The sequence below is a fragment of the Primulina huaijiensis genome, chromosome 1 (genome assembly GCF_012295235.1).
Source record: "Primulina huaijiensis isolate GDHJ02 chromosome 1, ASM1229523v2, whole genome shotgun sequence".
Classification (NCBI taxonomy): domain Eukaryota; kingdom Viridiplantae; phylum Streptophyta; class Magnoliopsida; order Lamiales; family Gesneriaceae; genus Primulina; species Primulina huaijiensis.
In genome coordinates this window covers 9121228-9132376 of record NC_133306.1, presented here as the reverse complement: position 1 = coordinate 9132376, position 11149 = coordinate 9121228, and the positions used below count along the sequence as shown (strand labels likewise).

General features: G+C 38.0%; 1 protein-coding gene and 1 long non-coding RNA gene across 4 annotated transcripts; one reads left to right on the top strand and one right to left on the bottom strand.

Moving 5' to 3' along the window:
• The first annotated feature begins 6974 nt into the window (after positions 1-6974).
• LOC140981370 (uncharacterized) lies at positions 6975-8223 on the top strand. The gene is made up of 4 exons (XR_012176073.1): positions 6975-7112; positions 7237-7306; positions 7935-8028; positions 8101-8223. It is a non-coding gene; the product is annotated as an uncharacterized lncRNA (long non-coding RNA).
• LOC140981350 (transcription factor DIVARICATA-like) lies at positions 7336-10731 on the bottom strand. Of its 3 annotated transcripts, none has more exons than XM_073447736.1 (3): positions 10068-10731; positions 9568-9769; positions 7336-7560 (listed from the first exon to the last, which is right to left on the bottom strand). In XM_073447736.1, the coding sequence occupies exons 1-3, from the start codon at positions 10394-10396 to the stop codon at positions 7456-7458; spliced, it is 636 nt and encodes a 211-aa protein (XP_073303837.1). In that variant the 5' UTR covers positions 10397-10731; the 3' UTR covers positions 7336-7455. The 3 variants fall into 3 exon arrangements, with proteins under 3 accessions (XP_073303837.1, XP_073303829.1, XP_073303846.1); XM_073447728.1 differs by lacking the exon at positions 7336-7560 and adding an exon at positions 8521-8888; XM_073447745.1 differs by lacking the exon at positions 7336-7560 and adding an exon at positions 8521-8814.
• Between the last annotated feature and the right edge of the window lie 418 nt (positions 10732-11149).

Below are 11149 nucleotides of genomic sequence, written 5' to 3'. Positions count from 1 at the left end.
GTTAAATTATAATTTCTTAAATAAAATAAGCCTAGATTAACTTATCTCAATTGGTCATATATTAATTTAGGCTTTTAATTAAATTATTGGACATAAACGAATTATTTACTACTTATATCTAATTAATTAATTAAATTCTTAAACTTTCTTTTATATTAAAATAAATCATTATTTATCTTAAATAAATTCTTGGAATGTTTTCTTATAATTAAATTTTTATCTTAATACCTCAACTCCAGTCCGGCCTCACTTACTTAACTGAAAAGATAAAACTAAACTACTGCGTAAAATAACTCAACAATTTTAAAAGAATGAATTTTAAATCCTCATGCATAAAAATCATTTTAATTTAAATAATAGTAATTATGCATGGCTTATATGTAGCCTGATTTAACGGGTTCTACAGTTCTAACCTTAACCTCAAGCATAGTAGCCAATTTATATGCTAAGTCACCAAAGTAAATACTAGCACACTAATAAACCCGATTAAAATTCCAACACATGCATGGCAAATAATACGGTGCTGAATTAAATACGTTTACCCGTCAATAGTGTCGTATCTGGATTCGCCTCCTGATCATGCATGGAGAACACTCTTCCTTGGGTCGGCTGCACCCGCTGTGGGCAGTCCTTAAGCATGTGGTCACTGGCTCCACATTTAAAGCATTTTCCTGATCCCCATAGACACTGCCCGGGATGCTGGCGCCCTCTGCTGCTGAATTGGACCTCTGCCCTTCGACGATCCCTGGTATGGCTTCTTCCCTGGCAGCCCCTGGAACGGCCTCTCAAACTGAGGTCGCTGCTGTTGCTGCTGCTGTGGAGCCTGATAGGGCCTTTTGCCCTGTCTGTCATTTTCAATGTCTCTCTGATCCTGCTCTGCCGCCAAAGCTCTTGACACGGCAACTGCGTAAGTAGTAGGACCAGCAACTCGGACGTCACGGCGCAAGACCAGCTGCAACCCATCCATGAAATGTCTCAGTTTCTCCCGGACATTATTAGCTAACAGGGGTACAAAGTAATACCCCCTCTCAAACTTCCTCACAAACTCTGCTACGTTGTTGTCTCCTTGTCGCAGCGCCATGAACTCTCAGGTTAGCCAGGATCGTACTTCTTCAGTGAAGTACTTAGAGTAGAACACCTCTTTGAACCCATTCCAAGACAATGTCTGCAAATTAACCGACACAGACGCACTTTCCCACCACAANGCAACTGCGTAAGTAGTAGGACCAGCAACTCGGACGTCACGGCGCAAGACCAGCTGCAACCCATCCATGAAATGTCTCAGTTTCTCCCGGATATTATTAGCTAACAGGGGTACAAAGTAATACCCCCTCTCAAACTTCCTCACAAACTCTGCTACGTTGCTGTCTCCTTGTCGCAGCGCCATGAACTCTCAGGTTAGCCTGGATTGTACTTCTTCAGTGAAGTACTTAGAGTAGAACACCTCTTTAAACCCATTCCAAGACAACGTCTGCAAATTAACCGACACAGACGCACTTTCCCACCACAGCCTAGCGTCTCCGGTCAGCAAGAAGATGGTGCACCTCACTCTGTCTGCATCTGACGGTTCCATAAAATCAAAGATCAATTCGATGGATTTAATTCATCCATCAGCCACCATCGGGTAAGTCGTCCCCGAGAACTCTTTCGGGTTCATCCTCCGAAATATTTCATACACAACCTCCGATCGGGGCCTCGCCCCTGCGTCAACTGCAGCTTTGTTCCCCGCAAACTGCGCGAAGAATTGCGTTATACCTGCAAGCATCTGCGCCTGCATATCCGGGGGTGGATGAGGAGGAGTGACCCTCTCCTCATTCCGAGCCTCTCTGTCCTCATCTCTTGCTTCACGGTTAACCATACGTCTAAGAGGCATACTGTTCCAAATTTACCCAACACATAAACCCACATGCATGAACATGATATTAATGACATAAGATGCACGTAATTTGAATTTAATTATGTACATGCTGAAGTCATGACGTATCGCGTAATACATGAAAGAACTTAAAATTTTACAACTTACAGACTTGATGTGTGACTTCGTGAGCTTCTTGCAACTGGCAGTAGGCGTAACCCTTTACAAGAACATCGCTCTGATATCAACTGTAACGTACCGTACTTTCAACTATTTAAAATTTGCGGAAAAATTAAAAATTTTCCTAAATAAAAGGTGAACCTTCAAAATTCGGTAAAATAACTGTTCATCCCCAAATGTTGTTGCAACAAAAATCTCAAACGAAGTTTACTAAAGTTACTTGTCTAAAACTCATAATCAGTAACATGAAATTAGAGTATTTGAAACTTTCGTAAAATCTTAAAATGACATGGGCGGTCCTCGGGTCTAGCCTCCTGCTCAGTCCAAGCCAGCTCCTTGGTTCCCACCCCTAGTCTCCTCAAAATCATCCTCACCTACATCGATCAAGTCTAGTGAGTCTAAAGACTCAACACGTATAAACTGGAAGTAACGAGTATTACGTAATAAAACCACATGCAACTTCAAAATAGAGCGTACATACGTGAAACTTGAACTTGCAATTAAACTTGAACATACATACATAACATAGACGTGCCATAACGTGAAAACTTTTCATAAACATGCTTGCATACTTGTACATATATAACTTCATCATTTTTTTTTTGCGTAGAGGCATGTTTCAAAGCAAGTGACCCATAACATAAATCGCTTGATCAAACTAAACCACAGTATGGGCTGACAGGAAAGATCCACTGCCACATACATGAGATCCCCATTCATGCTTTAACGGGTGGATTGGTCCTCGTTCATGCTTTAACGCTTTCTAATCCTGATCTAAACTCGTTCATGCTTTAACGGGGTGGAGAGGTCCTCGGCCACGTTCACCGACTTCCAAACTCATTCATAGTTGGAGAGGTCCCCGGACACGTTCTCAGGCTTCCAAACCCGTTCATAATTTGGTCACAAGACATTTAACATACCTCAAAAACTTAAAATATTTTCTTTTGCACGTCGAACATACTTACTTGGCCTTGAGGGATTCGTTGGATCTCACTTGGGGCCGTTGCTGCAACATACTAACATGAGTTTACATACTTAACTTGCATAACTTAGACGTAGGTATACATGCTCACCACCCAATTCAATAAATAACTTAAGACCTTCTAAAACACTCGGGACTTGACCTCATGTAAATCATCGTACTAAACCATGACGTGAAACTCCCAAGAACACAATACATTTTTCTTAAAACAGGTGGTATACGGACCCCATGCCCAGGTCCGGCTACGGGTCCGGGTAGGTTCGCTACAAGACCTACCGAAAAGAAAGAAGGACACGGACCCGTGCTAGGGTCCGTCTAGAGGTCCGTGTAGGCACTGGGAAATAGTACTTCGAAGAAAACAAAGGCAAGGACCCCGTAGCCTGGTCAGTGTGAGAGTCCGTGTTGGCTCGCAAAAATGACACCAAGAAGAAAACGAAGGCATGGACCCCGTTGAAGGGTCCGTGTCCGGGTCCGTGTACCTGCGTGACTTGTAACCCACGAAAATTCAATACTTGCGATGCTTATCATTCTAGACTCGATTTACAGACCATGAACCGACACCCCGAGACCCATCCTAGCATACCCTAACATTGAACCAAACTCGTACAAACACCCCAAAGCAACAACGTCCACCCTACGACACATACAATTCAAAAACACGGCAATTGGCACCAAATCGCTTCCTATGACTTCTCATGAATTCAAGCACCTATCGACACTAACCGGTAATCCAAATACCAACCCAACATCATACTAAGCATACCTATACGCAGCAACGATCACCCGTCGATCCCCAACGAAGCCTGCAACAATAAAACTTCAAAAACGCATCAATACATAATTTTTCTAAAAAACGCAGTTTGAGCAGTCCCACGAAAAACACCATAACTCTCTCAATTTTTATCCAAATAATTCGAATTTATTGTCAAATCAAAGATATCAAAAAGTTCTTTGTTTTATATGCAGAAATATTTCTCAGAATCACGACCAAAAAAACGCAGTTTTCAAAAGAACAGTAAATTTCAAAAATTTAGATCTAAAAATGTTTCAAAATCGATCCAACATGTTTCTGCCCAAACCTTGCACATCATACATGGATTTTTACGCATAAAACAGCGCAACACATACTATGACATGGTCGACGCAGAAAGAAATAGAATATACGTGCCTTTGATGTAAAAAACTCACGATACGGCGATACCGAAGCGGAGAAAGATGCGAGGTTGATCCGGGACGCTTGTGGAACGGTTTGCTTGCAATAAAATCAACAAAAGTTTGCTGGAAAGATTTAGAGGAAGGGGCGGCTGCTCTAGAGTGGAAGAATCCTAGGTTTTCTCTNTTAGAGGAAGGGGCGGCTGCTCTAGAGTGGAAGAATCCTAGGTTTTTTCTTTTTTAAAAAAAAATCTGAAATAGAGTGTAGAGAAGTGTATGTGTGTGTTTTGGTCGTGTGGGGTGTGTGTGTGTGTGTTTGATAGAAATTGGGAGATAATTTTGGCTTAATCAAATCATTTACAATTAGTTATAAATGCTAACTTTCCTCTAACTTAAAATAAAACTCTTAATAATAAAAAAAAAATTAAAATGTACGTGTGCTAGACTTTAAAAGTTTTAAAATCTTAAAATTACTAAGTAAATCAATTAGGTTTTAAAAATGCTAAAAACTTATAAATCATTTAAAAATGCCTCAATCCTAGCTTAAAATAAATTACCACGTTTAAAAATTACCATCGTCCCCGATCTCTTCTCCTCGATCCCGCATCAAATAATCTCCTGAAGCATGAAACTCGAGAAAATATTTTAACGTGCATCACATAAACATTAAAATAATGCAATTTAAATAAATCGTGCATCACTAAAAATCATTTTTAAAATCAAATAAACTATTTAACTATTAAATAATTGCATGGGTTTTACGTGTACTGATTTTTGGGCTCTACACAACGTCTTCCACGTTTCACAGCTAAGAAGATACATTCCCAACTCGAGTCATATTCTCGAGGTCGCACCCCTGCTACTCGGTGGCAACCTGAATGAAAAACTGAAATACGAAGAGATCACTATCCGTATAGTGAACACCAAAGAACAAGTGTTAAGACACCGAACCATTCCGTATGTACAAGTACAATGGTCAAACAATACTGAGCAAGAATCAACATGGAGCTAGAGGAGAAAATGTGCATCCTGTATCCCTACCTTTTCAAAGATTAAGCAAACTCGAGTTTCGAGGACAAAACTTCCAATAAGGAGGGTGGGATGTGAGGATCCGGATATTCGAAGCAAAAATCACCTCAAAAGCTCGAAAAATAGCTCAAAAACTCGAAGATTACCTCAACGGGAAGCTATGCTATAAGAAACCGCAACAATGGAAGAGTCATCATCCGAGGAGTAAAACCCCAGCTCATGAACTCAATCTTTTAGCTCAAAGAAGCTCAACTTTTCTTGTCCTAAAAGAACTAAGGATTTGAGTAGCTGGACTTCCAAAGCGGTCCGGATGGATTTGTGCAGCTTGACTTTGAGCTACTGGATTTTGAGTAAAGTTTAGCTGGTCTTTTCTCTTAGTTATAGGTCTTGATTCGTCGATTTTTGGGCAAAGTGATAAACTTTAAAATTGTAGCTCTTTCTTTTCACTTTCCATACAATCAAGAATTACTCAATTTTGATTTCATATGAGAGAGATATACTAAAAATATTAACGCTACTAAAAAACACAGTCTGATGAACGGCTGGAATTTTTGTAGTCCAATCAGGTGATTATAGTTCTTGATGAGTCTATTTATTGGCAAAGTGCTAAACATGAAAGTTGTAGTCATTTATCTTTGATTTTCTAATCATCAAGAATCACTCGAATCAAAGTTTGTAAGAGAGAGATATGATTGACATACTGACACCGCTCATATCTAGTCATTTGTTGTATCCACGACTTCCATCTAGACATTGCGGCATCGGGTTAGCATAAGTAACATCCAAATTAACCAGACCAGCCCAATATATTACTTCTAGATAATTGAGTTGGTTTTCCAACCATTTTGACCTCTGATCATTTGAATTACTAGTTTGTGAGATATGAGTAAAATACCAGAGTCGCGACTTCCAACTTGATCTTGAAACTACTATTTCGCCTAAATAACATCTGAACTTGCTCGGCTAGTCTGAAGTATGATTTGTAGAAAATTGAGTTTTATGTTCAGCCTTATTGCCTGCTGATCATTTAGATCATTGAGCTATGAGATAATATTGAAAGACTGAAGCTCGCCAGAGTCTAGTCGTTTGCAAAATTGGAGTTCCAACTTCCAACTTTAGATAACAACTTCACACTTGAGTAAACATATTAAAAACACAACAACAACTTTTGTTATCATCAAAATCAAGATTGTAGCGTTTTCGCAACCCAATTAATATTATATTATAATTTTTCTAATGAAAAATCGGCTTATTCCGTTTAACCGAACTTTTATAATAATTACAAAAATAGAATCGAATAAAAAAATTTAACTACTTTTATTAAAAAAAAAAATGAAAACAAAACTCCCGAATGAATTGAGTCGAATTTTCAAATTAAACCGATTTGATCAATTAAGTCAGTTTAACCGAACTTTTGCTCACCCTAACCACAAAATATCAAGTCAGCACGAGATTGAAAGAAGCAAAATAGAATTATTCATTGTAAAAATTGGCTGAAATTGACCCATTTTCTTGGTGAGGTCTACATAGTAAAATTAAAAGGAGAATTGAGTGAGATTAGAAGATCCGTGATATCCGATTTTTATAACAGAAGTTTTTGACACATTCTTGAAAAAAGCAAACAATTTTACACTCGTTATATTCTCCTAGAATATGTCGAAAATTGGCAGGATATTAATAATTAATAATATCATTAAACCGTAACGGAAAAGAAGAACACAAGTTGATTCACTTTACGTTCTTCTCATGATCTAATATTAATCGGGTTTTTTCAGTTTCGTACATCGTTAAAATTAATGGGTCTGGAGATTTTATTTGTGCGCAGTTGATCAGTTATGGGCTTATTTAACTCCGTGTTGGGACAACACTCCAGAAGATTTATCAAAAGAAAAAATAGTGATGCAGAGGAAGCAGGTTTGGTCCCTTGAGTTTTCAATCTGTTGCTTTTTGAAAATGTATAATTTTACCTGTCATCAGAAATCCTGGTTCTTGTCTCTTTGCTTAAACAAAAAGTTAATTTTCAAAGAACATTTTGCAGGTCGTGCATTAGAAGAACTCAGAAGGGCTTCTGTGGACCGGTTGCAGCAATGACATTCACTTAGTTTCTGGTAAATATTTCTCTGCTTCCAGTAATGCTGTAGCCAATTGCGTTTTCGTCCACCATGTACAGCTTATGGGGAAAGTTGGATTCAAATTCCCAATCTTTCTGACGCTGATTCTCTACTCTGTTGCTTGGGCTTTACTAGCCGTTTTTAAGTCACTCTCCATACTTACAGTCGCCCCTCCTTCCAAAACGACCTTTTTCATCATTATTTGCTTTGGGTGTAGTCCTGGCTTTTGCTTCCGGGCTTGCAAACACGAGCTTAAATATAACAGGTTCAAAAATCACTATTAGGTTATTTTTCATAAACTTTAAGACAAGTGATTCCTAACACGGTGTCAGAGCCAAAAATGTTGATCAGAGGTAACATTACAAGTTTGAAACTTTCGGTGACAATCACCTTTATGTTTCAGTGGGTGCTTATTTATTGCAAACAAGCATGTGCATTTCTTGAATATTTATTTTCGGGTCCATGCTCTCAGGTTTTCAGCTTATTCGCAAAAGAGTGTGCGTTTTAAGCTATAAAAATATTGTTGAGTCATTCTCATAGTTTGAGCTTTTTAATTTATAATATTTGAAATGTTTCGCAGTTTCTTGAAATAGTTTCCCATCTCCTCATTCAGTTTTCTGTGCAGTGTTAGGTTTTATCAGATGGCTAAAATTGCTGTCAATTCAAGCGTCGCCACGGCAGAGTTTATTCTTTACAGAAAGACGGTTTCTTTTAGAAAGGTGATCTTGATTCCATTCAGTGGCTAGTTTTAACTTGGATCCTGAAGATCTCTAAATAAAAATCATGTGCAGGTTGTGGCTCTAATAGTCGTCTCGTTCGGTGTGGCTATCGCTACAGTTACGAACTTAGAAGTCAATCTTTTTGGTGCGTGTGTTGCAGTTGCCTGGATAATTCCAAGTTCCATCTACAAAATACTATGGTCTACTCTGCAGCAGCAAGAAAATTGGACTGCACTTGCGTAAGAACTTCTGTAAATGTAATGATACAAATGTTACTGGAAAACGATAAATAATCTAATGTAGGTTGATGTGGAACACAATCCCGGTTACTGTCTTTTTCTTACTAGCTCTTAGACCATGCTTGGATCCTCCTGGGATATTATATTCAAATGGCATGTCCAAAACACAACTGCAATACTGATATCGGATTTACTTGGATTTCTTCTACAATGGTCTGGAGCTTTGGCACTCAGGTAAGTTCTATTTTTATTAGATACTCCAAAATCCATCTTTCCAATGAAATGTGTAACCAAAATCTAGGATAATACAATACACATCTAGTGTTTGGACGGATGAATTGTACTTGTGCAGAGCTACTTCTGCAACATCACATGTTGTTCAAGAGCAATTCAAGTTGTGTCATCTTACTGGGAGGGTATCTGGTTTTTGGTTCTGATCCAGGATGTGTGTGTGTGTGGGGCAGTTTCAGTTCTCTGTGGAATGTCTAAGTATGAATGAATCAAGTCGGAAAGCGAGTAATCTGCTTCCAAACCAAAACTCAAGTTCCTTAAAAGAGAAAAGCTTGAAAACGAAGGAGACTCAGGGCACTGACGATATTTGAAGGGTAGGACTGCAAAATTCTGTTAATTCCATTTGTGTAGAGGGGAAAGGGAAATTAATCAAAATCTCAAGAGACCACTTAGCTAGCTATAGGGTTTATAATTCTTGTACAGAAAAAGACCTCGGTTCTTTTTACCATTTCAGACTATATCTGTTTTCCCATAATATAAGATGTAGTATAGGTGCCATGAACCGGTCAAGATGTGGTAGTGCTATATTATATTCAAGGTCGACTTGATTAACAACTTGAGAGATTGAGCTCATTCGAGCAGTCAACTACGCTGCTTAGATAAACTCATTTGAGCTTGGAAAACTGAAAAAAAATAGAAATAGTAGTGATTCATGGTCAAATAGCCCGACATTATCTCACCTTCAATGTGATGCACTTAAATCTAGCTCAACCGAGTTGTTTGCTATCTATTTCTCCACAGCTCCACTTAGACCACTATTCTACGCATCTTTGAACATTAGTTTTAATTCAACATCGATTTTGATTCAGAGAAAGTAAAGAAACAACAATGAATTTCTATCACGAAAATATATAAACACCAAACTCCATTAAATATATTAGCTATAGCAGAATCGAAGGTACCTCAAAACTTCCAAAGACTATGCTACAAAAAGAAAAAAAAGCCTTCCAAAGACTCAAACCTAAGCAAAGCTTAATTTCTTCGCAAGAATGAAGGATCAATGACTGACCTTTGAAATCATGACACTGCTATCAGCATTGGAGTTGTCAAAAATACTTTTCCTTTTCTTGGTTTGATCTTCCTTTTCTTGACGCTCGAAATATTTTTGAGCATGACTCGCGACTTGGGTCGGATTCCTTGTTAGCACGACGTATCTTGAAATGCTCTTCCAATCTCCCTTTCCATATTTCTCTAATCCATGTAGAAATAGCCTGTTTTTATTTCAAGGAAAAGATCAAATTGTCAAAAAAACAACAAATCGCATGATGCGAACTTACTCATATCGCATATATGTATCGGATTAAAGATTAGATATTCAATGAATATGATTACATTTCATAGCAAACAGATAGTAAAATTTACAACACGATAAATTCCCTGCTGCCCAAACTACCATCCACCATGATTTCTTGACGTTCAAAGAATATGACGCATGCATAGGAATTAAAATAAATTAGAAAAAAAACAACTAAAAAGAACTTTTTAGCACAACATGATTCATTTTTGTACCTATGTTCGTCTTCAGTCCACGGTCTTGCAGCTTTTCTCTGCGCCCCGATTTGCTTCTTCTCCGGGTTAGGGCATTTTGGCTGATCCTTATCTGCATAAGCTGGCTCCTCAATCGACCCAGCCTCGATCGCCGCCACATCATCCAACAACACGACGTAGTGACTTTCAACCTCCGCCGCCGATTTTGTTCCAACCTTCGCCGCGACTTTCTCCCATCGATTCGGGCAACCTTCCGGATAATCAACCAAACCCATTTCAAATTTCTTGTCTTCTTCCCAAATCCACGCCGATACCTCCACATCAAAACCGCACCCTCTCGTATTAGCCATTTTCCCCCTCCAAAAATCACCAGTAGATTCTGAATTTCGAAATGAACCCCATGATTTCGTACATAAATACTCCAGATATACGAGGAAATCACTCTTTTTCCATTTTGAGAGATCGAATTATCGCGGATTTTCCCGGTTGAAGTGCGAATTGCTTCTCAATTCATCCATATCATGCGAACATCTGAATCGCCAACCATAACTAGTGAGAAAATAAATGGGTTTGATTTGCTTTGATTGCAGTTTTTTAACTTTGAGTCGCACTTTTATCGTGATATAAACGATCTCCGTGCAGTAGCCATGTAACTAATTCTTTGCTTTCCTAAGCTCAAAATTACTACGATTATAACAGGTCGGAGTTAAATTATTATGTACAGACATTCAATTTCAAGTTTCTTTTAAAATACGTGGAAATCATATGCTTATACCAGTCGTCATGTACAAAAATTAACGATAAATTTGAAATATCATGATCGATTATAATAGTTTAATTTTTATGAAAATTTGAATAAGAAATGAAGAAATATTTAATTTGTTGAAATTTAATATTTGAATATTGAATGTTGAATATTGAATGTTGAATATTGAAAATTAGGTAAAATTAGGGGTTGAATATTGAAATTTGTGTGTGATGATTAAGGCAATGTTGTAATTTATTTGTGGATTATTTATAAAAAATTTCTATAAACAGATATCTCATTTGTGAAGAAAATCACAAATGAGTTGAGAGAAAAATATTATAAAGTGTGTAGTGTG

Coding starts and splice junctions, on each gene's coding strand:
- LOC140981350 (XM_073447728.1), bottom strand. CDS start 10,396: ATGGCTAATACGAGAGGGTGCGGTTTTGATGTGGAGGTATCGGCGTGG. Junction 9,770..10,067: donor TGGACTGAAGACGAACATAG/GTACAAAAATGA, acceptor AAATAAAAACAG/GCTATTTCTACATGGATTAG. Junction 8,889..9,567: donor GCAGTGTCATGATTTCAAAG/GTCAGTCATTGA, acceptor TGGAATTAACAG/AATTTTGCAGTCCTACCCTT.